The sequence below is a fragment of the Madurella fahalii genome (assembly GCF_045866475.1).
Source record: "Madurella fahalii IFM 68171 DNA, scaffold_5, whole genome shotgun sequence".
Taxonomy (NCBI): Eukaryota; Fungi; Ascomycota; class Sordariomycetes; order Sordariales; genus Madurella; species Madurella fahalii.
In genome coordinates this window covers 2,197,196-2,223,633 of record NW_027263975.1, presented here as the reverse complement: position 1 = coordinate 2,223,633, position 26,438 = coordinate 2,197,196, and the positions used below count along the sequence as shown (strand labels likewise).

General features: G+C 55.9%; 9 protein-coding genes across 9 annotated transcripts; 3 read left to right on the top strand and 6 right to left on the bottom strand.

Annotated features, from left to right (window-relative positions):
- Positions 1-620: 620 nt before the first annotated feature.
- On the bottom strand, positions 621-3,634 carry CHO2 (phosphatidylethanolamine N-methyltransferase; the record flags this gene model as incomplete). Its single annotated transcript, XM_071064649.1, has 4 exons — positions 621-701; positions 761-2,760; positions 2,821-3,420; positions 3,499-3,634. 4 exons carry the CDS (start codon positions 3,632-3,634, stop codon positions 621-623), a joined length of 2,817 nt encoding a protein of 938 aa, XP_070920750.1.
- Positions 3,635-4,757: 1,123 nt separating this feature from the next.
- On the top strand, positions 4,758-5,285 carry MFIFM68171_09229 (uncharacterized protein; the record flags this gene model as incomplete). The annotated part of the gene is made up of 1 exon (XM_071064648.1): positions 4,758-5,285. The coding sequence occupies one exon, from the start codon at positions 4,758-4,760 to the stop codon at positions 5,283-5,285; it is 528 nt and encodes a 175-aa protein (XP_070920749.1).
- A 1,103-nt stretch (positions 5,286-6,388) lies between these two features.
- TIF35 (translation initiation factor eIF3 subunit g) lies at positions 6,389-7,418 on the bottom strand (the record flags this gene model as incomplete). Its single annotated transcript, XM_071064647.1, has 3 exons — positions 6,389-6,613; positions 6,676-7,336; positions 7,402-7,418. The coding sequence occupies 3 exons, from the start codon at positions 7,416-7,418 to the stop codon at positions 6,389-6,391; spliced, it is 903 nt and encodes a 300-aa protein (XP_070920748.1).
- A 919-nt stretch (positions 7,419-8,337) lies between these two features.
- Positions 8,338-10,866, bottom strand: MFIFM68171_09227 (PH domain-containing protein; the record flags this gene model as incomplete). Its single annotated transcript, XM_071064646.1, has 1 exon — positions 8,338-10,866. The coding sequence occupies one exon, from the start codon at positions 10,864-10,866 to the stop codon at positions 8,338-8,340; it is 2,529 nt and encodes an 842-aa protein (XP_070920747.1).
- A 2,837-nt stretch (positions 10,867-13,703) lies between these two features.
- MFIFM68171_09226 (FAD dependent oxidoreductase) lies at positions 13,704-14,789 on the bottom strand (the record flags this gene model as incomplete). The annotated part of the gene is made up of 3 exons (XM_071064645.1): positions 13,704-13,837; positions 13,903-14,592; positions 14,651-14,789. 3 exons carry the CDS (start codon positions 14,787-14,789, stop codon positions 13,704-13,706), a joined length of 963 nt encoding a protein of 320 aa, XP_070920746.1.
- Positions 14,790-15,950: 1,161 nt separating this feature from the next.
- On the top strand, positions 15,951-17,219 carry MFIFM68171_09225 (L-2-hydroxyglutarate dehydrogenase, mitochondrial; the record flags this gene model as incomplete). Its single annotated transcript, XM_071064644.1, has 1 exon — positions 15,951-17,219. One exon carries the CDS (start codon positions 15,951-15,953, stop codon positions 17,217-17,219), a length of 1,269 nt encoding a protein of 422 aa, XP_070920745.1.
- Positions 17,220-17,648: 429 nt separating this feature from the next.
- Positions 17,649-20,035, bottom strand: MFIFM68171_09224 (WD domain-containing protein; the record flags this gene model as incomplete). The annotated part of the gene is made up of 5 exons (XM_071064643.1): positions 17,649-17,739; positions 17,795-19,009; positions 19,065-19,796; positions 19,870-19,938; positions 20,016-20,035. 5 exons carry the CDS (start codon positions 20,033-20,035, stop codon positions 17,649-17,651), a joined length of 2,127 nt encoding a protein of 708 aa, XP_070920744.1.
- Positions 20,036-21,010: 975 nt separating this feature from the next.
- SSC1 (Hsp70 ATPase ssc1) lies at positions 21,011-23,162 on the top strand (the record flags this gene model as incomplete). Its single annotated transcript, XM_071064642.1, has 3 exons — positions 21,011-21,037; positions 21,109-21,235; positions 21,304-23,162. 3 exons carry the CDS (start codon positions 21,011-21,013, stop codon positions 23,160-23,162), a joined length of 2,013 nt encoding a protein of 670 aa, XP_070920743.1.
- Positions 23,163-24,432: 1,270 nt separating this feature from the next.
- On the bottom strand, positions 24,433-26,430 carry SRP68 (signal recognition particle subunit srp68; the record flags this gene model as incomplete). Its single annotated transcript, XM_071064641.1, has 3 exons — positions 24,433-24,949; positions 25,041-26,171; positions 26,240-26,430. The coding sequence occupies 3 exons, from the start codon at positions 26,428-26,430 to the stop codon at positions 24,433-24,435; spliced, it is 1,839 nt and encodes a 612-aa protein (XP_070920742.1).
- Between the last annotated feature and the right edge of the window lie 8 nt (positions 26,431-26,438).

Here is a 26,438-nt window from a genome sequence, read left to right as displayed (position 1 = left end):
TTCAATGTATCTTGGCACTTTGGTTTTCCTCTGTAGACATGAGTTCATGAGTATGTGTTTTCTTTTTTTCCTTTTCGGTTAGCTAAATAGAAACTACTGCCTTTTATCTTGCTCATCCGATTCTAAACAACGGAGCGTATTATCTTTGCACTTAGGAGTGTCATGCGAGCGGAAAGCAGGACCCTCGCCCTATAGATCATACAGCGGCGGGCCATGCTTTGTCACGTACTTCTTCCCTGTTAAATCACTCGGCACACCCGTTCTAGCGATCGCTTCCTATGGCAGCTCGACAGAAACCGAGATGTGGACAGAATCTCCCTTATGATCACTATTCGCTAGAAGAAAACGTTCATGGGCACCAGCTCGCCACCAGCTCTGTTCGGGTGTAACCATCGACGACATGCACGACGCTTGACGTCCTCTTATCTATGCCGGTCAACGAAACTTATTCTTATGCTATGTAAATCTAGCTGAATAACGCCCCGTCTAGATCTGCTTTCACTAACCCAACATCTATAGACCTTGGTATCTCATGCATTTCCGCTACTCCCCGTTCACGCCATCTAAACAATGCTTAGACCATCCCATCTAGATAAGCTTTAGACAATGTGCCACCACCTCTATAGCGCATCCGGGAATTTGTCTCTAACAGGTGTCGCGGGTCCTTTGAGCCCTTGTGTCTGGGACATGCTATAAGGCGCCTGTATTTCGCTGTCAGTATGATGCTGTACATAGGTGGCTGCCTGGAGAGGTCACTTACAAGAACTTCTTTCGCGCTGCATACCCGCCACGCAAGCTTCCTCACGTTACCATCGGCGGGCACCACGGCCGGAGCAAACTCGACACCAAACATGTGGTGGATAGCATACACGACCCTCTTGGCGTATTTGCTGTCCCTCTCCACGTGGGCGCCAAACGGCTCCTCCGCGTTAGCCGGGGCAATATCCGGGTCGCGATCAAGGCAGTTGCGGACGATGGGCAGAAGCGCCCTTTCGACCTCCTCGCGGCAACTCACGGCGCACTCGTCATCTACCCTGGCAATCCGGACTTCAAAGGGCTCCGAAATGGACATGACGTTGTGGCCGCTGCCGTGATGGTACCTGAACTCAAAAACGCCTTGTGTCCACCACAGCTTGTCTCCCTCGAATACCATCTCGCCCTGCACGAGATCCACGTCGGAGCCCCCAATAGGCCGATCCCACGAAACAATGCCCTGGTCGGTGGTGGTGTCGTATTTCCCGGGGCATGTCGGGACCCAGCGGCCAAGGGACGGAACCTCGGTAACCTCCCTTGATCTGTTGTCCGTCACCATGTACAGACCCACCCAGTCCTTCTTGCTGTGCGTGGCAGGCGCAGTCCATTTAACGCGAATCGGAGCGCCGTACTCGAACACCTTGGTCTTGACATCCTTGGGCACCCGCGCACTGGCGCTCTCCTTGCCGCTAGCCTTCTCGTCGGCCGCCACCAACGGCGTGCCCTCCATCGAGATGCTGTAGTGCTTAGGGTCGTAGCCGGCGAGGTCGGGCGCGATGCGACTGAGCGTTAGACGAGCGGGGTACTTGTTGAAGAGAGCTGTAGTGTCCCTGACGATGGTGGACGACCCGGCCGCCAGCCTCGAACGAGCTACTTCGACAAAGTCGTCGACGAAGTGCTTGGTATCATCCAGCACCTTGTCCACGCTCAGCTGCAATCCCTTTACCGGCTCCGGGAGCGAGCGTTTGATGAACTTTGTCAGGCCGGCCTCCTTGCGCAAGTTTTCACCATAGATCTTTTGCATGTGCGGCTTCTCAACGTACGAGATAAAACCAAGAGTCAGGATGTGGCCAATAAGAGCAATCATAAAGATCGCCCTGCTCCAAGTGATGAGCGCCAGGCCCCACAATCCGGCCGTGCCGATGACGCGCTCGGGGTTGTTGAGGAAACGGTAGATGGACGTGTAGGTGAGCTTTCCCGTGCTGTCGAAAAAGAAGTCGCCATAGAACCAGCCGAACTCGCCGAGAGAGTCGTAGATGCTCGTGGCCGTCCATACCTGCAGCGCGACCAAACCCAAGCCGACCACGTGCTTCAAGAGCACCCATCCATAACCCCAGTCCTCTGGGTAGGTATACATCTTCCAGCATGCGGCGAGGAACGAGGCATGGCACATGGTCATGCTCAGATAATACATACCCTTCCACTGCCGCCACGCCTCTCCTGGGGTTTCACCATACTTGAGGAAGTGCCTGGTGAACATCTTCTCGTTGGACTGCTTGGTCAGAATGACCCCAAGGCCGACCGAGTACCACAGGCGCCACAATAGGGCGTTGGCAACGAATAAGGCTTGGTACGTGGGTGTGGACGGCGTGACAAGAGCTAGGGCCGCAAAGTAGCCAACGAGAAGCAGCGCAGAGTAATCTGTCGTCCGGAAGAAGTCGAAATTCTTGAAGCCCAGGAGGTCGTGGACCGGCAAGGGAGTGTCCGGATTCGTTGCCAACTTCTTGTAAGACTCGGCCACGGACTCGGCCTGACTACTAGCTTCCGACTCGGCGCGGATACGGGGCGGCGGGGGATTGTAGGTCTTCTCGATGTGAGGGTTCTCGACAATGGCCAGGAATGCAAATTGAGCGGCATGTGCGAGGATAGAGATGAACAGCACCTCGTAGCTCGCAGCCATCATGGAGATGCCGTAATACCCGGCATAACCAATGGAATACATGGGATGCGGTGCCATCTCAAACACACCGTCGAAGGTAAGTTCCTGCTCGATGAGGTAGAAGAAGTCTTGTAAGATTGTCAGTATCAATAGATCAGGCCCAAGCGACGAAGAGACCGGCTGCTTACCACCCCAGTACCAGGCATAGTCCTTCACGACTCGGTGCGCGTCCAGCTTGACCCAGAGGTTGAAGCCGACAAGGGCGAGGCCAGCCGTCCAGCGAGCAGCGGTAATGCTGAATCCCTCGCCTTCAGGCTTGTGGCCGCAAACAACGGCAAACAGGCAGTATGACACAAAGTCACACATCAGGATCAGGTCGACGATGCGGCGAAACACAAGCCAGGTGTTGTATTCGATGGGCGCCTGGTCCATACTGTAGTCCTTGGGAATCTTGGCCTCGAGTTCGCGTTGAAGCAGCTTATAGAGCCATGGGCGCGGGTTTTTTCCAGTTGACGGGTCCTCAAAGAGCTTCAGCCTCTTGGCCCATGTAACCAGGAGTTTGTAGTTGGACTGGACGGTCAAGAGGTAGCCGATGCCCACATTGTATGCGGCCCTCCAGAACAGAAAGATGGCAGCGAATACGGGTCGCTTGAAGCTCGACGGAAGCGCGTATGCCGCCCATATGTGGAGCAGGAGGATGGCCAACACCACGACATCGGAGAGGTTCTTCGGCTCGCGGGGGTCTAGCAACTGCGAAACCATGTCGTGGGTCTCGGGCACGACGAACACTATGCGGAATTACGGTCCCCGTCAGCAGCAGGTTTTACATCTGCAATATGCAGGGAAGGGGTGAGGGGACGACATACCCGTTCCGTCCGGCGTGCGTCCGTAGGTCTTCTTGACGCGGTCCTGTTCTCCATTGGCGTCGCTCGGGGTGGAGGGTGCTTTTACGCGTTGGCGCATGTTTCCGGGCCCCGAAGGCCCGCTTATGGACGTGCTCATGCTCAATTCTCGGTGTTGAAGACCGATCTAGCGATTGGGACAAGCGTTGAGCTTTGTCGAGGGTGAAGCATCACCAGAGTTGACGTAGGAGGGGTAAAAGAAGAGGAGATCGTGTGACCCCCAGGGACAGGCCAGCGGGATCTCGTAACGCCAAGCAAAATTTTAACGTCACGTCAGTGGGTAACTCTACCGCCGGTTGGCCCAAAGGTACTTCTGGTTTTCCCTTTTCCCGCCGTGACAGATTTCCAAAACGACGTCACCCACACCAGTCGGCAGTTGCGCGTGCAGAGTGTTGCAAACGCACCCGGGCGGGAATTGGCCAAGTTGACTGGGGGTTTTCTGTTTTACACACTAGTTCACATGCTCTGCTGGCTTTTTGTGGGTATCCATGGGGGTCCACGATCTCGGCCAGTCGGTTCACAGCGGAGCAGCCAGGCTGTCGTCTTGTGGCCCGCATTTCCGTTCATCGGCAGTTCCCACCAGGCTCGCTTGTGCTGGTGGCTTGCAAGGGGTTGTACACATTGCGGCTCATGTGGAGGCGCAATCTTTCATCGGATTCCAGCGGTTTTTGGGATGGGAGGGAAAAAGCTTTGCAGAATCTGGCAGTGCCGTTCGACCCGAACTGTCGGGTGTGGCAAGGCAGGTACAGCCAGTCACCGGCCCATATTGAACTTCAACCTTTCTGACTTGCATACCCGCCCAGCGTCTCATCGAGTTTGATTGGATTTCATGCTTCACCAGTCTACCATCTGTCGCCGGCTGCGTGCCAGCTGCGGATCAGGTTCGTCATCGCCATAGTCCAGGGGTCGTAGGAGCATCGCATGAACGCGATGGGGACGAGATTTCCCAAACTTTGAACAGGCGCGTGTCGGCCCCGGACCGCGACAAGACGAGAATAGTAGCAAAGAAAATTGTCAGCAGGTAGGTACCGCACAGGTAGGGATATAAGCCAGCTGTGTGGCGTTTGTTTCTAGAACTTCCCCATCCGCCAAACATCTAACCAGTCAACCTCCCTCGTGGCCTGTTCAGCGGCCGTCCATTCGTTTATCACTCATTCTAGCACATCCTCGATATATATATATATATCCACACATACATGCTTTCCTATCTCAACCAAAACAAAATGGCTCGCTCAGCCCCAAGCAAAGCCGCCCCACCCCCTCCCACTTCCTCCACCAGCTCGGAATCCAAACCCCTCCCGGCAGACCCCCAAGTGACCGTCGCCCCCCTCCAGCGGCCCGGCACCTCGGGCACCGAGGCAGCCCTTAAGATCACGACCCGGCGCGCGTCGGAGCGGCTGCGCCAGGCTGAGCGCGCCGAGCGCGCCTACAGGGCCAAGAAGCGCTCGGCGGCGGCGCGCGCCAACCTCGCCTCGTCCAAGGACCACTTCCGCGCCTCCAAGGAACACTTCCGTCTGGGCGCCAAACTTATGCTGGCCGTGATTAAGAGCGTTCCGTACGTTCTCAGGGAGAAGCAAGAGGCGAGGCGGGCGAGGAGGGAGGAGGTCAAGAGGAAGAAGGTCGAGGACAAGAGGAGGCGGTTGGATGAGAAGATCGCTGCTGTTGCTGCCGCTGCTGGTGCTACTGAGGACAAAAGAGAGAAGGAAGGGGATGAGGAGGGGGAGGGGAGTGATAGGGGGGAGAGGGAGTAGAGAGAGCGGGTGATTTGGGGTTGGGAGAGAGGGAAGGGGAGGGAGAGTGGGGAGGCGAACTCACCGATCAATCAGCGGGGCAAAGGGGTAAGAGGAGAAAGAGGAGGATATACGTGCATGCCTCACTCATTACTAACACTCCATCATCTCAAGCCTCTCATTTTCTTATATTTCTCTTTTTTTTTTTTCTTTTTTTTTCTTACTTCCCCCCCTTGTTGTTTGTTCATCACAGTGTTTCCCATTTCCTGTCATATCCCCCTCGTTTCATCTGCTCGCTCTGACTCTACTGGCCAATACCCACCACCATTCCGCACAATCTCCGGATCTAACACTTATTTACATACACTCATTGACAGACTTGCCGACATGCGGTCACTTTTCATTCGTCTATTACCATCCCCTCTTGTCTTTTCCCGCCGAATTTCCTTACCGCCTAATACCCCTTTCTGTACTAATGGCTTGACGGGGCATGAATACGGTTGACGACAGGAGCACACCAGCCGGTTGGACCTTCTAGACGGATGGAGCAAGGTTCATTTGAATGGGAGGCGAGTCCTGGTTGTTTTTCGGGCTCCTCGCATTGCCGTATGCTCTGTCAACTTTTATCGATTTCCCTTGCGGTGTTATAAATTGGTTTGCTTGGCTCGCTAAGATGGGTTGACGAGCTTGGGTGATAAATCGGGGCTCAGAGTAGCACCTGGGTTACAACACGGGGGAAAGGGTCGGGAATGGCGGGTTAACTTGGATAGCTGTCAAAACTCGTGCCTATGTTCACTGTTTCAAAAGGACTTTCCAATGTAGGTAGTTGGGTAGCATCTCTGCCGCTCAATCCAACATGGGAAACCAAGATGAGCCATTCATGATACTCACACTGCCCTTCATTTGAGACATGACGGGTCCCGGCCTCCTTAACCAGCCAACGACTCAGCAGACTTAGCAACAGCCACTTTTTGATCGAGTACCAAGCCAAATCACGCGCCCAAGATGCAGCCTAGTCATAACGAATTCCAAACTGCAAAGCCATCCCGTTCGGATTTCCCAGTCTAGCTCCTTCCCGGTTCCCCCAAGTTCCCTCTCTGCGCCCCAGCTTGACGCTCTCCAGCTTACTGAGCCTTCTTCGCAAACTCCACCCTCAGGATCAAGTGCCTGAAACCGAAGCCGTCCATCTTGTTGCACGCCTTTACCGCGTCGTTGCGATCTGCAAAACTGATAAACGCAAAGCCCTTTGCCAGACCGGTATCGCGATCCTTGGCAAGGAAGACGCGCGTGACACGACCGAAGCGCTCGAACATCTCCCGCAGCTCCGACTCCTCGGCCATCTCGGAGACCTGTTGTAACACATTGTATTAGTATAAGAGCGCGGCCCGACGGGCGAGACGAAATAACTCACGTTGGTAACTCTGAGCGTCGCAAGGTCGTCCCGCTCGCCGTACTTCCCACCCCCCATCCGCTCACCCGCGCCGGCCGGGCCGCCGCGCAGCGCAGGTGGCACGTATGAGCCCTTCTTGCCCGTGCCGGCAGCACCCGCGGCACCGGCCCCAGCGCCCGGCCCCGACAGCTCGTCGCCCATGCCGGCGGCTACGTCGGCGGCGCCAGCCTCGCCTATGGGTGCCATCGTGTCCTTGTACGGGCAGCGCGCAGTAAAGTGCTCGCCGTTGCAAATACGGCACTTGACTTTCTTGTCCTTGAGCTTGTCCTTCATGGCCTGGGCATTGGGGTCCTTGCTCTCGTCCTTGGCGTCCTTGCGCCAGTTGATCGAGGGGCGGAAGATGATATTCTCCCCGACCGAGGTGGTATCGAGCGCTGGGCCGGGCGGGTCCTTTGCGCTTGCGCCAAACTTGGCCCAGCTCTTGCGCTGGGCGACGCGCGGGTTAACGACCTCGCGGTGGGTGATGTAGCGGATCCGCCGCGTCGTCTTAACCTTTTGTCCATTATCGTTGTATCGATATTCGATGATGGTTGTGCTACCGTCTTTGTTTTGGATCTTTTGGGGCGGCGGCAGGTCGACCGTCGTCGTCTCCTCGAGGTCCTCGTCGTCAGCCCAGTCGTGCCTATCAAATGGCGACGTTAGTCAGAAAATCGGATATTTGTGCACCGAGTCGCAAGCGCTACCCACTTTGTTTGGGCTGCCATGTTGTCGAAAAGCGGTCTACTGAGATCTGGCTATCGGTTCTTTATCGGTGCTATGCAGCTCGAGCGCTCCGTAGAGGTTCCCTGGTTGCGATATTCTAGTGTCGACGGTTTTGGTGGGGTTTGAGAGAATGAAATGTTTGAGTGCCAATTTTTGGATATTCGAGTGTGGGGCAAAAATTGGTAGGTGCGAGATTCGCCCCTCCAAACCATGAAGAGAAGGATTGGCCAGTCTCACTTCAGTTCGTGCCCCTCGAGCTCTGTCAAGAGAGAACGTTAACCATTGAGCTTTCTACTACAATCCTAAGCTGAGATATTGGCGATTAAGCGAAACAGGATCATTCATTCGATTTTCTGCGCAAAACTCTAGCAACTCTTTGAATCATGATACCTTAAGGTGCAGTCACACTGCCTTTTTCTGTTTGGCCTCCTCTTCGTATCCGCAAAACTTCACAGATTTGGAGACTGCGCCAGCAGACTGCCGGATCTCATCGTATTCCCACACCTCCATTAGCAGCCCGCTAGATAGGTATTCTATGATACAGATAATATATGTGCCGCCGGAGAATACGAAGGAAAATTTGTTGTCGTCGAACATCGTGCTTTGGGTATAACTTCCTCATTACGGATTCGCCGGATATCCTTCCTGAATCCCGCCAGCCCTCCAATCCCATGGGCTTATAAAAAATAACCCTCTGCTTCGTCAAGACGCCCGCTCCACGAAAGGCAGCAGAACAAAAAGGGAAAAAAAAGAAAGAAAGCAGAATTCGGTTCTGAACGTCGCCCTGGTTGATTCGTCAAGGACGTCGCTTCGTTCGATAGCAGTTATGTAGTATGAGACTATGGGCTAGATCTTGATCCTTGTAATCAGGAACTCTTTGGTCTTCAGTAATGTGGCGTGGCATGTCGCGACGCAAATTCATCATATGAACCCCGGCGGCGGGACAATCGTCACCTTGGATACTTTCCGTGGAACGGGAGGGAGAGCCTTAGTCGGTGGTGGCCCCGGTGGAGGGCCCTCGGCCAGTTGTGACATGCTCCGTCTCTGCAAAAGACTCGGGGAAACTAGCGAATCAACCCTGAGATGCTGCGACGACCTAGGTACTGGTTTCAAGGATGGCTCCCGTACTCTCAGGGGAGATGGAGGTGAGCTGAATGGGAAGAGTCTTTCATCATGCCGTTGCGAGGGGGAACTGAGCCTTCGGCCTCGACGCTCCGGCCTTGGATTTGCTTGTGCTGGGGACAGGTTTGCCCCGTACGTGCCGAGCGCTGACCTGGACCGTGGGATATCGAGGGGTTCGAGAAGCGCAGCCCGGGTTGGCGATGTGATGCTGGATTCCTTCAAGTCAACATCTGCCTGGCCGATTGAGAATCGTCTAACCCTCGCGAAGAGTGTTGGTGCCTGCACCGCGTCTTCCAGGAAGGTCTCTCGTGCTGCCGTATTCGACCTATGGGCGAACAGATCATGGCTTTCGGACCCGGAGCTTTTGCTATCAGGCCCATGCGAAGAGGATGAGGACATGGGTGGTGTGAGGGGCGCGCTCGACATAGGGCTTCCGGTGCTGTCTGTTACCGACCGGATTCGATTCAGCTGGGAGAAGACAGGTGAGGGCTGGTCCTCTACCAGAGACAAGGGCCGAGGATTGATGGACAAGACTGACGGCGGCGGTCTCCGGAAGCCCATGCGTCCTACCAAGGGAGGGCTTGAAATTTTTGCCGGCTCTACGGGCATCGTCCTTGTATACGAGTACCGGATGCCTGCGTTGTGGGGCACGCTGAAGTTCGGCATCGGTTGCGGAGCAGAGGCAGACGGTATGGCTGCTTCAGGCTGCCTAGAGTTTGCCGAGGTCGAGTGAGGCCGGAGGGACGGTGCAGTGGCGACACGCATCTCGAAGACATGGTTTTTTGTTTGGAGCGACTGTCGGCGATCGTTTATTGCCGTAGCGTTCGGCCTTAACCTAGGTCTCGGCTGTTCCTCAATTTGTGAGAGATCCGGTGTTAGTGGCTCTCGCTCTAAAAATGAGTCTCGGGTCGGCGAACACGCGGGTGACGAGCCGGCTGATGTGACTCCAGTCCGTTGACCCGATGAGATAAAAGAAAGGCGGTTGGTGCTATCCCGCAGAGCATCGAGCTGTCTCCCGTCATGTGAGATCACGCTTGCGGTCGAGGTGTCGTCGAAGGACTGCTCGTGTACGTCCTGGGCGAGATATAAGTGAATATCCGGGCTCGAGGGTGTCAGATCTTGGCCCCAAGGGTGATCGGGACGCTCAGGTCGTTCAGGTGGCTCGGGCGACATGACACGGGAGAAGCGGCTGGGGTCCCTAACGACCAAGGTTCTCTGGCTTGCCTGATTCTTTAGTTTTGAATCCTGGTCGCTGGTCTTTGGTTTACCAGTCTCGGACAAAACCTTCCTGCCACCCAATGCCTCGATCTCGCGCCGCAACGTTGCAATCCAGCTATCCATATCCTCGGCACTCTCAAAGACCATCAGGATTGTCGAGGAACACCTTCTCTCCTGGCCACGGAAGGGGAGGCGCGCACGGATAGACGAATGAGAGGCAGTGACACGATCAGGCTCTGCTATCGATGATACCTGGAGAACCCAGTGACGCCCCGGGATAACATCGCTCGCGAATGCTGCCGATTCTTTTCCCAGTTGGAGTACCCTCTCCGGAAGTCTATCGAAGGAGCCTTCACCAGCATACTGCAGCAGGTATCCCGATGTGACCAGGATGAACACTTTAGTTGTCCACTCAAACTTGGATGCAGACCCCGAAGCAGTCCTTCGATGCCTCCTTCTTGGCCTCTCGCCCTTGTCGTCCGTCACTTCTTCGGGTATCTGGGATGTGAGCGTCACTTGGCCTAATATGCTGCCGAACGAGGCGCTGCTCTTGTGGTTGTGCATCCGAAGAATGACTTCGGCAGAAGCGGTACACGCAGGCAGACTGGCGTGCTTAATCGCCTGGGGGTAGGCTTGGAATAGTGGCGGAGGGTTCCATGCTGCGAGTCCCTCGAGGGAAGGCTGCGGGCGCACGCCGCTCGCCGATATCTTGTGCCTCAAGCTTTGGACCGGGGGAGGTGACTTTAAGGAAGGCAGCGAGACTTCGGACCGATGTCCTTGGGTGTGATGCCAACCGCTGATATCGGCTAGCGAGGCTCGTATCCCGCCGAGCCTGTGCGACGCCTCGCGCGGTGAAGCTGGCAGTCTCGGGGAGGCCGGTCCTCTTTCCGCATCGGATGCCCCTCTGTTCCGGCCAAAGAAGTTCTTAAGCCCCAATTTCGAATCTCTCCAGCGCGCCTTCTCTCCCGCTTCAATCCTTAACGGCACCCTCTCAGACTCCCCGACGCCGGCATCCGGGTGCGGTGGCCGTATCCTCTTGGAAGTCGAAACTGGGCTCTGGATAGGTTCGAGTATGGCCCCGGAGGAGGCCGGGTCCTGCGGGTCGGGCATGCTGTGTGGTGGACGTCTCCAGACGGGTAAACGCGGCTGACGTGCCGCTCACGGGCAGATGAACAATGCTGTTCTGTTTATTGCCGGTTCGAGCGAAAACCGTATGTGTGTCGCCGAAAAGCAGCAGGTATTACCCGCCCGGGAAGCATCAAAAAGAAGGAAACAAAAAGAAGGAGCGTTCAAAGCAGTGCGGATGCGGACGCAGACTGCAGACGCGTAAAAAGAGGGTAAGCAAGCAACAGAACGAAGCAGGCAGGGCGCGTCCCGGATCCGGCTGCTGCGGGACACGGAAGACCGGATGGCCAACGAGAGTGGTTGGTTGAAAAGGTCGGGAAATTATTATAACGACAGCTTGCCGAATATACGTCAGAGCACTGTGACGTCTCGGTCTTGTGCCGCGCGCGCGCACACCAAGGAAGGAAAGAAACAAACGAGCGAAGGGACATGCAGACGGGCGGAAACAGGCGTGTGAGAGGGATCGATTGGGGCAGGGAATTCCTATATACATTGCTGCCCCGAGTCACAGGGTGTGCCAACCATTGTTGCTTGTTTCCTCCACAACATCCAATCTAGATGCAGCGATTCTCGGTACTTCTGCAGCGTACCCCAAGCCCGACTTGAAAACTCGCCAAGGAGCTGCCTCAGCGGGCGTGTAACGGTGTCGGCTATGCGCCTTGGCAACCAGGCTAGCGCTGCCCTGGCCCAGCGTCATGGAAGTTGTGGAAGTCATGGAAGCCGATTCGCATCGACCACCTGCAGCAAGCCGGTCAAGCATGGAAGTTTGGCGCCTGAAACTCTTCCCGACAGCCTGCATCTCAAGAAAATAAAAAGAAAATAAAATCGAACCTGTACACGCATGTACCCGTCTCGCAGCGGAAAGCGCGTGGCCCCAGAGAAAGAGAGCCTATGAAGTCGAGTCCGAGACATGGAAGCGACCCCTAGGCACTTCGAATTGAGCCATTGTTGGGCAGGACGGGACCCTTGTCTCCAATGGTATCATTCAGGGGTGGCGGTTCCGAACCAGCCTAACACGCAAGGGTGAAGCCCGGGGTGAAGATCTAAATTTTCGTCGCCTTACGAGAGCAAATTCTTTACTCAGCCGTGTTGGTGCCGGGACGACATCAACTGCAGAACCTGCGCCATCGTCATCAACCAGTCTATCAACATAGGAAGAGGATGGCCATGCCCGTGTTCGAGTTGCCCGCCCCGGCATTCGGCTCTTGCGCCCTGAAACGTAAGTCTTTGGCTTTCAGCCGCGTCCTGTGGAGCAGGGGCTGGATGCGAAACACCTTTCTGGTGGCTGAGAATTCTTTTCCTTGAAAACAACCCCCGTTGCACATCTGTTGCGATCCGGAACCCTAGGCACATGATATGCGGCCTCATCTCGGCATCTCGGTCTGACTGCTTACTTGCACACTGCGAATGATTTCCTTACAAGTTGTGATACTTGACTCGTAGATCTTCGCTGCCAGACGGGCCCAATTTCCGACACAAATAACCCACGGCTCCCCACTCTCTGTCGCTCTCTCTTGGCCAATCCGTACCATAGTACAGTAGTTATCAGTTACACAACAATAACCACTGATTGGTCTCAGACCACTTCCCCCCTCACAGGTGTCACGTTTCTCAAATCGAGTTTCCCATCGCCACCTTGGCCACACGGAAAAAGAAACAAAATATGGGTGGGGCTGCTCCAAATGCAGGATTGTTTCTGTCCTGTCAAGGGCACATAAGGCCCATACTTACGGAAAGGCGCGTCAAGAACAGCTCCGACTGTAACCGTAACACCGACAAAATGTATTATCCGATACGTTATGACATCCCCGTCCCCTGTGGGAGTCAAGGCCAGTTCCTGCATTAGCGCCATGTAACGGCACCGCCAACCCTCATTTTGAGCTGTGAAAACTCTGGCAAATAAGGGGAGGACCCATCTTCTTTTATTCAAACTTCCTCTCCTCGTCGCAGTAGGCTTTGCCAAGGACGTAGTGGACTGCACAGCATACCGTATCTCGAAATCCAGGTCAATACATTTTCCTTTTAACATTGCCTACGTTGCCCGTCATTGGTTCCTGCCCGGCCGGAGTGACCGTTTGGGCTCCACCGGCGGGTCCGGGCGGAGAGGAAGGTGACAGGGCTGGTCGGCCGGGTTCGAATCTCCAAACGTCGAGCCGCGTGTAGGAGGGAACGGGTAGTGTGAGCAAACGACCACCAGTGATCCTTGCCAATCATGACACTGCTCCGCACGTCAATGCCGTCATCCATCGTCACAGGAGAAACTCTCCAGGCTCAACTGCGTTCGTTTCATAGCTGCCGCCCCAGCATGTTATCAGACGACAGCGCCATAACATGAGGAGAGAGAAAATATGCCTTGTTGAAATCACCGGAAAACTAAGACCATTCTTCGTCCCGCGACGTTGCTAATCATACATCCCGTTAATGTCGATTCCTTTGAGAGGTGCTTGCTCTCATCCGCCCACATATGTCCAGCCCCAAGCCCGGCACGTGAAGGCCACCTCCACCATTATGGCCAGTTACCATGATGTCCCACCATATGGTGAGGACCAAACACCAAAACACCGGTTCAAGGGGGGAGACTTTCCCTGGTGCAGCTTGGATCTTGCGAAAACCCCTCTAGAATAATGACGGAGCGCCAATAAACGCCATCGCAAAAGCAAAACATGTGTCACCCCAGAATGTAACCCTGGCTGATTATCATGCGCTAGTAATAAAGAAAGAAAGAGAGAAAGAAAGAAAGAAAAGAACAAAAAGAGAGAGAGAAATAAAGTGATCATGAAGTCATTATTGTCCGACCTCGGTAGCTTGAGGTGCACGTAGGCTTAAGGTGCCGCGGTGGACGACTGCTGAGCGGAATCGTCCTCGGACACCGACGTCGAATGGTTCAGGTGCGATGAATGCGAGGGCTCATGGGTAAGTTGAGTGTTGGCGCCAGACAACTCAGATAGCTTGCCCTCTGTTCCCGGAATATCAGCAAATGTCGTTTCTCTCGAAAAAAACAATCGATCATGCAAAGCTCACCTAACTCCCGGATCCGATGGCGGAGCATTTGGTTCTCCCGGATGAGCATCTGCGTCTCGGCCTGATAAAACGCGCTCTCGTCACGGCCGCCCAGGACCCACTGCTCGCCGCTGTCGCCGCTGATCGAGGTGGAGCGGAGCCGAGGTGAGGCGTGCCGGCTAGGGGTCCTGGATCGACGGTGCAGATCTGACCGCGCCATATCGAACGAGCTGCGTGGGTGATGCGGGAAACCAGGGGACCGCGGCAAGGAGCCCGAACTTGCACCAGCAGGGTATGACGTCCGTGGAGACGACGTCGAGAGTGGGAACGGCACTGCTCGGTCGGATGCTTCGTCTCCGGCGACCGCGGACTGGCCCTGCTGTTGGCGCTCGAGCTGCTCCTTCAGCCGACGAATCTCGCCGAGGAGTCGGTTAACCTGGGACTCTTGCTCGTTCTCTAACTCCTGGTGCAGTTCGCCGAGACTCATAGTTCGGTTGTGATGCGGGCCACCAGAGGCTATCAGCCGGGGAGAGCCTGAGATGGGGAAGGGGCTGGGTGCTTGATAGCTGCTACTCTGGCTATCTGAAACCATCTCGCCGGGCGCTGGCACCGATGGGTCGGCAATCTGGAGGTTCATGAGCACCTGAGAACGGCGGCGGTCGGCGCTAGGTGACTCGTGGCGAGGAGAGAAGGGGCTGCTGTTTGACGAGCCTGAACTAGAATCAGCAAACAATCCGGAACATTCGAGAATTTATGGTGGGATCCATACCTCGAGATGGGGACTCACGCTGCAGACCAGCGTTGAGGGTTGCGGCAGCCTGGAGTGAGGCCGACGGGTGTCTTCCAGGGGATGCCGACGGTTGGCCATCTCCATTTGTTGTTTTCAGCAGCTCGTTATCGAGAGACATGATGTGTGATGGTGGTGGTTGTGCACTGAGAGATTGTAAGAGTGGAAGTTGGGAGTTTGCCTCTGCCGACTACGGCTGTGCTCAGGTAGATATTGAAATAGGAAACTGTGGCGCGATGCTCGATTCGAAAGCCGGAATCGGTAGGTGCCGCCTGGAACTGGAATTGGCAACAGCAAGGACCGACGAACAGATCACCGAGACGGTTGCAACAGCCCACAATGCGGCTCTCGGCCAGTCGTCGTCGGAGACTGGAAATCGGTCCACCGATTGGGGCAGTGCCGTGGATCAATAGAGAACCGGTGGAGATATTCTGAAGTTGTCAAGTGGATTCCCTGGGGAGCATGACGATGTGGGCCACGATGGAATGCTTTGTCTTAGTTCGAGATGTTGGCGCGCGGGAAGGTGGGGTGCTTCGAGGCTGAAAGCCACTGAAGGCCCTGCCGCGTGACGCATTTTCATCACCACAGGGCCGGCTGCGGAGAATTGTGGGGACCCAGCCGCCCTCCAGCTCGGACTCGTGAAATGGCAAACCTCACGCCTGATGATGAGTGGTTGCAGTTTCTCACCCGACATCCTGCGTCACCAGGCTTGGAAGGCTTTCCAAGATGCGGCAAGAATATCAGAAAGCCTCGTAATTCCTTTAGCTCATGACGCTGGACACAGAGCTATGATCAAATCACCGAAGTGCTTTTCCGAACTAACTGTTTGATGCCGAGCGTCACATTGAAGGCATCTCAAGGTTTACGGCGTATGGAGATGTTGACTTCATGGCTGACGCAGGTATCAGTCGTCCGGAACATTTCTCGTTTTGTGCCAACTCGCACCGAACCGCACCTCAGTCGACAATCAGCCGTGCCCTTTGACTAAAAATGTGTCATTGGCTGTCACGAGGCCAATCGTTTCCGCTCCAAATGCTGCTTCGGCAACGCAATCCAGAGCCACCCCACACGGAGGGTCTGGCCCACAGGAAGCAGCGATAAGCCGACGACGGAGGACGGGACCGCAGCCCCGGGTCAGGTCCCGCGCATTCTCGAACAGTCTACGGCAATCCGCCAGGAGGACAGCAATCATTTTGCTACAGTAGCATTGTTTTAGAGGTCCACTGACGGGTTGGACCACCCGCCAAACGCACCCCCTATACAAACCCCGGTGCCAAAAAGAATGCGGCCTCTCGCAAGACCAGCCTTCTCGATCTGGTCGCCGCACGTGGCAATATCGAGGTCGGCAACGCCCTGTAAAAATACCAGGCTATTCTCCGTCACCTCCCGCCGGCAACAGACCGGGGCCGACTTCACCCATGCTGTCATAGGCGGGGGCGTCGTTGGCCTCGCCGTCGCCCAAGAACTTGCCCGACGCAGCGGCGGCGGCTCAACGCTCCTCCTTGAGCGACACAGCGCGGTGGGCACCGAGACATCAAGCCGTAATAGCGAGGTGATCCACGCGGGCATTTACTACGGCGCCACGTCGCTCAAGACAAAACTATGCATCCGCGGCAAGGAGCAACTTTACTCGCTTTGCGCAGCGCATAGCATCCCCCACCGGCGGACGGGCAAGTGGATCGTCGCGCAGACCGACCTGCAGCTCGAAGCGCTCCGGAAGATTTACGATTTCTGCGCCAACGAAATCCATGTCCCCGTGCGCTGGGTCGGTACGGATGAGGCGGCGCGGCGGGAGCCGGCCGTGCGCGCGGAAAAAGGCATCCTGGAGAGTCCCACGACCGGCATCATCGACAGCCATGCACTGATGCTCTGCCTACTGGGGCGGTTCGAGGACGCAGGCGGCACGCTCGCGCTGGGCAGCGCCGTCGAGGCGATCACCCCGCTCGGTAACAACGGCAGCGCGGGGTGGCAGCTGACGGTGAAGGACGCCGAGAGCGGTGAGGTCTCGACGGTGACAGCCGAGACGCTCATCAACTCTGCCGGTTTGGGTGCCGTGGCCGTGCACAACATGGTCGTTCCCCCGTCAAGGCACAAGCAGATGTTCTACGCCAAGGGCAACTACTTCTCATACCCGGCTTCAACCCCAAAGGTGAGCACGCTGGTTTACCCGGCTCCGGAGCCCGGCCACGGCGGGCTGGGTACGCACTTGACGCTGGACCTAGCCGGCCGCATCAAGTTCGGCCCCGACGTCGAGTGGGTCGACTCGCCCGACGACCTGGCCGTCAATGAGGCGAGGCTGCCGCAGACGATTGAGGAAGTAAAAAAGTACCTCCCCGGCCTCGACGAAACACAGCTGCAGCCAGACTATGCCGGGATCCGACCAAAGCTCGGGAAGCTCGGGGCCGTGGCACACGGAAAGGGCTTCGTAGACTTTGTGATCCAGAAGGAAGCTGGCTACCACGGGTGGATCAACCTGCTCAATATTGAGAGTCCCGGCCTCACAAGCTGCCTAGCCATAGCGCAAGAGGTAAAGAGCCTTTTGTATTCATAGATGGTTCAAACACATAGGGCACAAAATTGAGCTCGGCGAGTTAAAAGTTAATCTGCTGCAAACATGGAAATATGTCTTTTTTCCTTTCTCGATGGCCATTCTGTTGTATCGGAACCTCTCGGTTAATCCGCGTCCGAATCAAGAGCTTTTCAGCCTTAAAATAAGAGATATTATCAGCTGGTTGAATAAAGGCTGACCCGCCGTGAGTCTGTCGACAGTCTCGGCTTCCATGTTTTCCCAGCCTAGAAGAGACATGCCACAAAGATCACCAAAACACCAAGACGCCTTCCATGCAATGCCCGCGATTTGTTACGTAGCGGTGCTGTAAAAATTTAAAATAATAAAGAAAGAAAAAGAAAGAGAAAAAAGAGAAGAAAAAAACACCAAAAAAAAAAAAAAAAAAAAAAAAAAAAAAAAAAAAAACTTGGCCTAGCTCAGCGTGATGCTCGGATACAATCTCCTTCCGAATACATTTACACGAAACTCGTAGATGCCGTTCTCAGCGCCCACGAACCTTGAACTAGGCGTTAGCAATTTCCTCATATCCATCATGACGACTGGGGATTTTGACTAACAGGACGTCGCCGCTCTCGTTCCACGCCAACCCGGCGGTATCGTAGGGTCCCGGGCGTATGTGCATCATGTAGGACCCAAAAACCCGGCGCGACGGGTTCTCATCCCATTCACGCATGAGGTAGGCCGCCCTGTGCAAACGCCGCTGCGCGTCAGCAAAGGCTCTAAAACTACGGGTGAGAACGGCACTTGTGTTCTCGTCGGGAGGTGGTGGAGGAGGAGGCGGATCGCCACTGTTTGAAGAGGGGTCGTCGTACAAAGCCTCAACGTTGTCCCAGCTGCCAGAGGAAGCCGGGGTTGCATTCGACATGAGGCGCGAGATCAGTGCGCGGCGCTCGCTACTCCCGGGTCCAAAGGCCGGGCCGCTTGTGCGTCCAGAAAGGGGTGCATACCGGCGCCTCTCTGTCGTGGTGTACTCATCTCCCCGCGTCCGAAGACGTTCTTGGCTGTCCCGGATGCGCTCCCGTTGTTCGCGGATGTTGTCCAGGATCTCGTTCACGGCTCGGGAGACGCTTGCCGTGCGCTCTCTCGGCCGGGCACCGTCGGGGGTCAGCGTCGAACGCGTCGCTCTTTCGGCCCAAGGTGGCCGGCTGCCGGTCCCTGTTCCGCTACCGCTACCACCCCCGCTTCCGCTGTTACTGCTGCCGTTGCCGCCACTTTCCATGCCCGTCCTAGCCGAAGCGGAATTATATTGCTCCTGACGCCTACGGAAATCCTGTATGGCTTCCAATACAGCTGTCTCTTCGGGGCTCAGTGGAAGATTGTAACGCCCCAGCGGCTCTTGTCCTTCTGACTGGCCGCCCTGTCGGTTCTCCAGCGTGTCTGCAAGATTTGATAATAAAGTTTCGGCCCGATCGTTCCGCTGTTCCAGAAGACGAGGATCAATTGTGCTCCGATCCGCAACGGCTACGTGCTCAAAGTCATTGTCCCTATCGAGGTACAAGATCTGCCGGGAGTCGAAGCCTGTACGGATATCCGCAACGCCTACGCGGCCGCGGTCTTCGGTCCAAGCAAGAAGATCCACGGCGCCAGGAGAAAATGCCATGTCTCTCACGGCGCCATGTTCTGCATTCGGCCGCGACGTGGTGAACGTCGTAAGTAATGGGTCCGCCCCCGGCACAGTCAATGCTGCAACGTCGAAGACGGAAATGGTCCCATACTGGGTTCCCACCGCAAGATACCTCCCCGTGCTAGAGAAGCAGGCCGCGAAGCTGCCCCTGCTAACAATTAGCAATCGCATATCCTCCGATTGCATCTCATGCGGATACGAACCTGCTATCGGACCGGTCATCCTTGCTCTGGCTCTTTAGCTGGACCCTGCCGCATGCAACCCACTCATAAAGCGGCCGGTCTGCGACACGAAACGATATGCCAGGTTCGCATCTTTTCTCTTTTCTCTCGTGTATATATAAATACGGATCATCGCTGATGGCAATGAGAATCCGGCCGTCTGGAGATATGACGCCGCGGTTCATGTAGTCGGGGTACGTGATCTTATCCAACGCTTCCTGATCCCGGAGGCTGACCACAACAACCGAGCTGTCATTGTTGGCTAGGACGGCGACGTCCTCATTGTACGCTCCTTCGAACGCTTGGCCCGACGCAGGTGGAAACCAGAGGGTAATGCAGTTCACCCGGTCTTTGCCAAAGACGTTACTCCGGACCTGCAAGTTCTTGTCGGAGAGAGCCTCGGCGAGCGACGAGGAGATGGCTTCTGAGAGGTCCGAGGACAGTGGGAGGCGATCATCCGCTTGGAAGTCCAATCTTCTTTCGGCGTCCTCGCCCACTCGAAATGCGCTGAACGTGCCCAGCTCGCCTCCGCAGCAGACCCAACCGTTGCGAGCCACCAGACACCTCGGCATAAAACCCAATCTTTTCACTGTTTCGGTCTCTCGTGTTTTGGTGTTTAGGCGCTGGACGTGGACATTTCGATGGTCGGTCCCAACCGGGAAATAGACGGTGCTTTGGCCCTCGATACCGACGAGGGACCGCAACTGCCAGTGCCTAAGGACAGCGCGTTAGACATGGTATGTGTGCCAGACTGCGGCAAGGGATGACTCGGGCGAGAGAGACGTACTGCCATCGAACACCAGTGCGGAAGCGTCGGCGCGGATTTGCCAGAATCAAGGTCTCGGTCGGGTTGTATCTGCACAAGACATGCCTGTCAGCTATCCGACTGAATGAGGCGGACTGTAAGAGGAGTCGAGGCGCCTTATCCCGTACATGTCGCTCGTGACGGCCATTGTGCCGATGTCTTGGCGCAAGCGGCTAACGTGATAGCACCATCAAGAATTCTCGTTTGCCTCGTCCCCTGTTCCTCGGCGCTTGCGACTGCGGTATTGGAGCGCGCGACGGCCGACCACAGCTCTTTACTGTAGGGTTGCAACTCCTCGATAGAGTAGGAAATTACGTTTGGAAACGGCAATCAGTGCGTCGTTTAATGGCGAGGTGTCAGGACAATAGGTCGTCATCGCCTGGAAGGTGGAGTAGCTCGACGCTGCGTTTTGCCGTCGCGCATTGGCAAGGTATAAAGGCCCCTCGCCACTTATTGCGGGAGAGGGCCCCACAAAGATGAAGAACTCGGGAGCTCCCTTTGCGCCGAGTTGCCGGTCTGGGATTTTTTTTTTTTTGGCAAACAATTGAAGACGGAATGCCCGGGAAGTCAAACCAAGACAGCCACTCAATGGGCCGCAGATAGTTCACGAGCAATTGGCAATTGCGCGCTCAGCACTCTGTACAACCGCGAGTTAGCCCAACAGCCCGTTTTGCCCGCCAGCCTCGACAGCGCTCTGGCAAACCGTCACAAACGGCAGTTTGGGAACAGGGCGCGATTGTACGCCAAGCAAAGACCGCGGTGCAACGTCACGTGGGTTTCGTGCTGGTCTTCGTTCTCCCCAGTCCTTGGCGCTGCTCCAGCTCCAGAGAAAACCTGCAATTGAGCTAACGTTAACTGTGGTCCGTGCTAAAGCTCCACACGCCAGCAGGCCAGTGGCTGACCGCGAAATTTCGAACGCCTTCGATGCTCGCTCTGAATTTTTTTCTCCCTCGATACAAAAGACTCGTCGGCCATCACTCACCTCCCACACCCATTCTCCATCCTCCATCCTCCATCCTCCATTTCCCAACCTACCAATCTATCTACCCGCCGTCTGCTTTTGCTCGCGTTCCCACATTCTATTTTAGACGGGTGTTTTTCTTTTAATTAGATCTCTTTCACAATGATGGCGACACGGCTTGCTCGTGCCGTAGGTCGCTCCTCGCGCATTGCGCGCCCCGATGCATCCTCGATAGCAATGCTAACCGTGATTGTGCGCAGCTTCCCAGGGCAACCTCAGTAGCATCCCGCTCGTCGGGCATGCTGCAGAAACCACTTGCGCCTGCCTTTGCGCGGTTCCAGTCCACAGATGAGAAGGTCAAGGGCGCCGTCATCGGCATCGATCTTGGTAAGTCGTCACCGCCGTTCAAACCGATCCGTGCCTTGGCCCATGTACTCATACGCCCAACTGTTTAGGCACAACAAACTCGGCTGTTGCCATCATGGAGGGCAAGACTCCCAAGATTATCGAGAACTCAGAAGGTGCCCGGACAACACCGTCCGTCGTCGCCTTTGCCGAGGACGGCGAGCGGCTGGTCGGTGTGGCGGCCAAGCGCCAGGCCGTTGTCAACCCCGAAAACACACTTTTCGCCACCAAGCGGTTAATCGGCCGGAAGTTCACCGATGCCGAGGTCCAGAGAGATATCAAGGAGGTGCCCTACAAGATCGTCCAGCACACCAACGGCGACGCCTGGGTCGAGGCCCGTGGCCAGAAGTACTCGCCTTCCCAGATTGGTGGCTTCGTTCTCAACAAGATGAAGGAGACCGCCGAGGCGTACCTCAGCAAACCCATCAAGAACGCCGTTGTCACCGTCCCTGCCTACTTCAACGACTCGCAGCGCCAAGCCACGAAGGATGCCGGTCAGATTGCTGGCCTGAACGTTCTCCGTGTCGTCAATGAGCCTACCGCCGCCGCTCTTGCCTACGGTCTGGAGAAGGAGGCTGACCGCGTTGTCGCCGTCTACGATCTTGGTGGAGGCACCTTCGATATCTCGGTCCTCGAGATCCAGAACGGCGTCTTCGAGGTCAAGTCGACCAACGGTGATACCCACCTTGGTGGTGAGGACTTCGATATCCACCTCGTCCGCCATCTTGTCCAGCAGTTCAAGAAGGAGTCTGGCATCGATCTCTCGAGCGACCGCATGGCCATCCAGAGAATCCGTGAGGCTGCCGAGAAGGCCAAGATTGAGCTGTCGTCGACGCTCCAGACCGACATCAACCTGCCGTTTATCACCGCAGACTCCTCCGGCCCCAAGCACATCAACCAGAAGCTCACTCGCGCGCAACTAGAGGCCATGGTTGACCCTCTCATCAAGAGAACCATCGAGCCCGTTCGCAAGGCTCTGAAGGATGCCAACCTTCAGGCCAAGGACATTCAGGAGGTGATTCTGGTTGGTGGCATGACTCGCATGCCCAAGGTTGGCGAGTCTGTCAAGAGCATCTTCGGCCGCGACCCCGCCAAGTCTGTCAACCCTGATGAGGCCGTCGCCATTGGCGCGGCTGTTCAGGGTGCCGTTCTCTCTGGCGAGGTCAAGGACCTGCTCCTCCTCGATGTCACTCCCCTCTCTCTCGGTATCGAGACCCTCGGCGGTGTCTTCACTCGCCTGATCAACCGCAACACTACCATCCCTACCAAGAAGTCGCAGGTCTTCTCCACTGCGGCTGACTTCCAAACCGCCGTCGAGATCAAGGTCTACCAGGGCGAGCGTGAGCTTGTCAAGGATAACAAGCTTCTCGGCAACTTCCAACTCGTCGGCATCCCCCCGGCTCATCGCGGTGTCCCTCAGATCGAGGTCACCTTCGATATCGACGCTGACTCGATCGTGCACGTCCATGCCAAGGATAAGTCGACCAACAAGGACCAGTCCATCACCATTGCTTCTGGCTCTGGTCTCTCCGAGTCTGAGATTCAGCAGATGGTTGAGGATTCTGAGAAGTATGCTGAGCAGGACAAGGAGCGCAAGGCCGTCATTGAGACTGCCAACCGCGCTGATAGCGTCGTGAACGACACTGAGAAGGCCCTCAACGAGTATGCCGACAAGCTCGACAAGACTGAGGCTGATCAGATCCGCGAGAAGATTACTTCTCTGCGGGAGTTCGTCGCCAAGTGCCTGTCTGGTGAGACCACTCCCACCGCGGCCGAGATCAAGGAGAAGACGGATGAGCTGCAGGTTGCCAGCTTGAACCTCTTTGACAAGATGCACAAGGCTCGTGCCGAATCTGGCGAGGCCAGCCAGAGCGCCGAGGGTGAGAAGAAGGACGAGAACAAGGCTTAAACGGGATGCTTGGCATCGATGACCTCTATACCCCCCAACATTTCTTTCTCTCTTCTGTCTTAACTAGGTTGGAGCGGCCCTCCAGTGTATTCTTGTATGTACTCATATCGCGTTCTGGGGGCTCATGGAGCTTATCCAGTGTTTAATATGCAGATGGCGGAAGGCGTTCTGAGCATCAAAACTGCTGCATTTATGGGCAGGATCATCTCACGATTTTTGATGATAAGATGGGCAGGAATGGGATGGGGGCTGGAAAGGTTGCATGTGTATTTCTGTACACGACCATGAAACCGAAGACAATCGGAATCCCCCCTCAAATTATGTATGTTAGAGCTGGCGAGGGGCATGCTTGAATGTAATCATCGTCCCTAGCTATATTCCTTGGTTTCTCATCGTTTTGAGCCAAAGCTTTTGTGATGTTGTGTCCCCCTGGTAGGAGAGGCCATAATTCATTCATGATAGATGGTGCTTGGATATGGGGATCTGCTGTGCCGGACGGCAGTTAAAGGGTAAGACCTGAGAACCGCCGGGTTCCAACTAAGAACGTGGAATGGGATCCCGCTAGTTCACCCACGCTTGTTCTGCGTTGATGATAATGATGATGGTCATGTGTGGAACACTTTGGAACGGCCTTGATCCATCACCACTCAAGTTTGCCGGTGCTGGACTGAACTCGTTCAAAGTACATCTCGGGATGTGTCCCTACCGAAACTCTCGCTTGCTTCTAGCCAATCACGACCCCAAAGTGCCAAGTAATGCCTGTCTTTGGCCGGGGGAGATACCCGTATCCGATCAACTAGTTGCCCGAACTGTCCAAGGTACGGTGGTCACTTGAGACGATCAGGGCGACAATAACACGGGCTTACCGCAGCAAGACGGTGCTGTGTTTCTCTACGTTCTTGCTGCGGGAGTCCAGGACTGCCATTACTGCTATGATAACGTCCCTGCTTTGGCTTAGAATGACAGAGTTGCATTGCAACCATTGGATTTAGATCACGCACTAGGGAGGTGGATGGTGCACGTCCGAATTTCATGCTTCGGTTTCATGGTTTGCAAAACGGGGTTTCTAGGAGATTTTACCGTGCTCATCTGAGCAGTAGTAGATGGTATACATGCCTGCTCACGCCTGCGAGTCAAGTTAGGCGGCGTGTATGACTTGCCGGACGGACACATTTCCAGCGACAAGATGACGTTAGGCATGCAGGCAAATCGCTGCCGCGGATGCGACGGTAGATCTCCTTTCTCCTTTCTAAGTAGCTGCCTACATGGATCACCTTCCGAATCCAAACCAGCCTCTCTTCTGCGGCTTCGCCTCCGGTTCAGCCGCCTTCCCTTGCGCCGCGTTAGGCTCCCTAGCGCTCGGTTGGTCTGTCTTGCTGGGGTACTCGATATAATTCCACGCCACGTCCAGGAACAACGGCTTCACCGGGAGCGGTTCCAGCTGCGGCGGGTAGGCGACGATGTTCTCGAGGTCAACGCCGCCCGAAGGGTAGTCGAAGAGTTGGGCTGACAGTGGCTTCGCCGACTGGGAAGCGCCTGCCGACTTGGTCGAATTGAATATCTCGACCAGCGCGCGATACCGCTGCAGCTCGCCGCTGAGCGTGTCATGCAGGAAGTTAACGTCCCGCTTTGTGACTTGGATGTTCCGCGGTGTGAACTGGTCCTCGTCATCCTCGCCCGACAGGGCCGGGCTAGCGACCTTGCAGCAGTCGAGAGCGTGCTTGCTCAGTGCAAGCGAGTTGACAACGTTCCCTGCGACAGCATGGGATCTAGAGATTGCTAGGCACCTATTTCATCAGGTTAGTTCCACTGAGAGCAATCCGGGAGGGCGGAAATTAAAAAAAAAAAAAAAAAAAAAAAAAAAAAAAAGAAACGCACTTGAGAGCAGTGAAGTACTGCATCATTGCCTCCAGCCTGCCTGACAGGTCTTGGTCTTTCGCCACGCCCGGAAGCTCCTTGATGGACTCGAGACTCTGCAGTATGCCGCCGTACAAGGCCGTCTTCTCCTTCAACCTCGCGATTTGCCGTCCCGGTGCTTCATCTGCGCGTCTGTCCGTCGTCGAGTCGTCCGCCTGCTTCTTCTTTCTCGACGTCGCTCCAAAGTCCAGTTTCGCCCCGTCATTTTCACCGACCAGCACTCTGTCGCGGCCAATCCGCCAGCTAATCATTTCATAGTTTACCGCTGTCCGGGTGATCTGCAGGCTCTGCATGCGCGAGTCGTTCTGGGTTACGCCTTCGCCTTTAAGTTCGTCAATGGCTTGCCTTGTCGCGTCGGCAGCGTCTTGGCAGGCGATCAGGATCTCATCGTAAGCCGCGGCCATGTCTTTGGGGTGCAGCGTCCCGGCTGCGGTGAGTTTCTCGGCCAACTGACTCCTTGCGGTGCCCACGGTGGCCCACGCAACAGCGATGGCGGCATCTTCAATCTTGACTTCCCTGCCTCGCCAAGTCAGGGTGGCAGGAGCCCCCTCGACTCCTTGTCTGGCGTCGGGATCACCATGCTCCAGGACTGCGGGGTTCAGTTGTCTGATCCTGTCAGCCAGCTCGGGGTCGGCATGCTCAAAGGCCTTGCGCGCAATGGTGGCGACGGGCAGGGTGCGCGGGATCTTTGCCTGATATGCGGCATAGCGGATCGAGGGGTCGATCGTTTCGGAGAGCAGGTCCTTGAAGATGTCGCCCTTGGCCGAAGTGGCGAGGGTGCTGTATATCATCCGGGAAACGGCGTAGCTCTTCAAGCAGGCTTCCCAGCTTTTCTTGTGGAAAAGGGCCGCTCCCCTGAGGAGCGCGGCGTAAGCACGAGCGTCCAGGACGTCGGTCGAGGTGGCACCGCTGGCGCTTGAGGAGAGAGCATCTGCCAGCTTCTCCGCGGTGCGAGCGCCCTTCTCTAGCCTCGAAACGATGTGCGACCGCGTCTTGCTGGATAGTCCCTTTGTCTCGGCCGAGTGCGACGCCTCCATGGACATGGCATGTGCCCACGCCCGTTCGGCAGTCAGGAGCTGGAGGTGGAGGTATCTATGCGCCCATGCTGTCAGTGCTTGCCGGGTAGATTGGCGGAAAAGGGGGCCATGATTATGGCGTACTCATGGTTCTCGGCAATCTGCTCCGGTGTGACGGGGGCCTTGGGATGGAATTTTCCGCGGCTCTTAGTCGCAATGTTAAGCTTCTTGCGGCAGTTGAGCAGCTTGCCCGACAGCTGCGACCGGTATGTGGCATAGTCACCGTAGAGCAGAGCCTTCTCCCTCGACGAGACGACAAACTTTGTGATATCCATTGTACGTG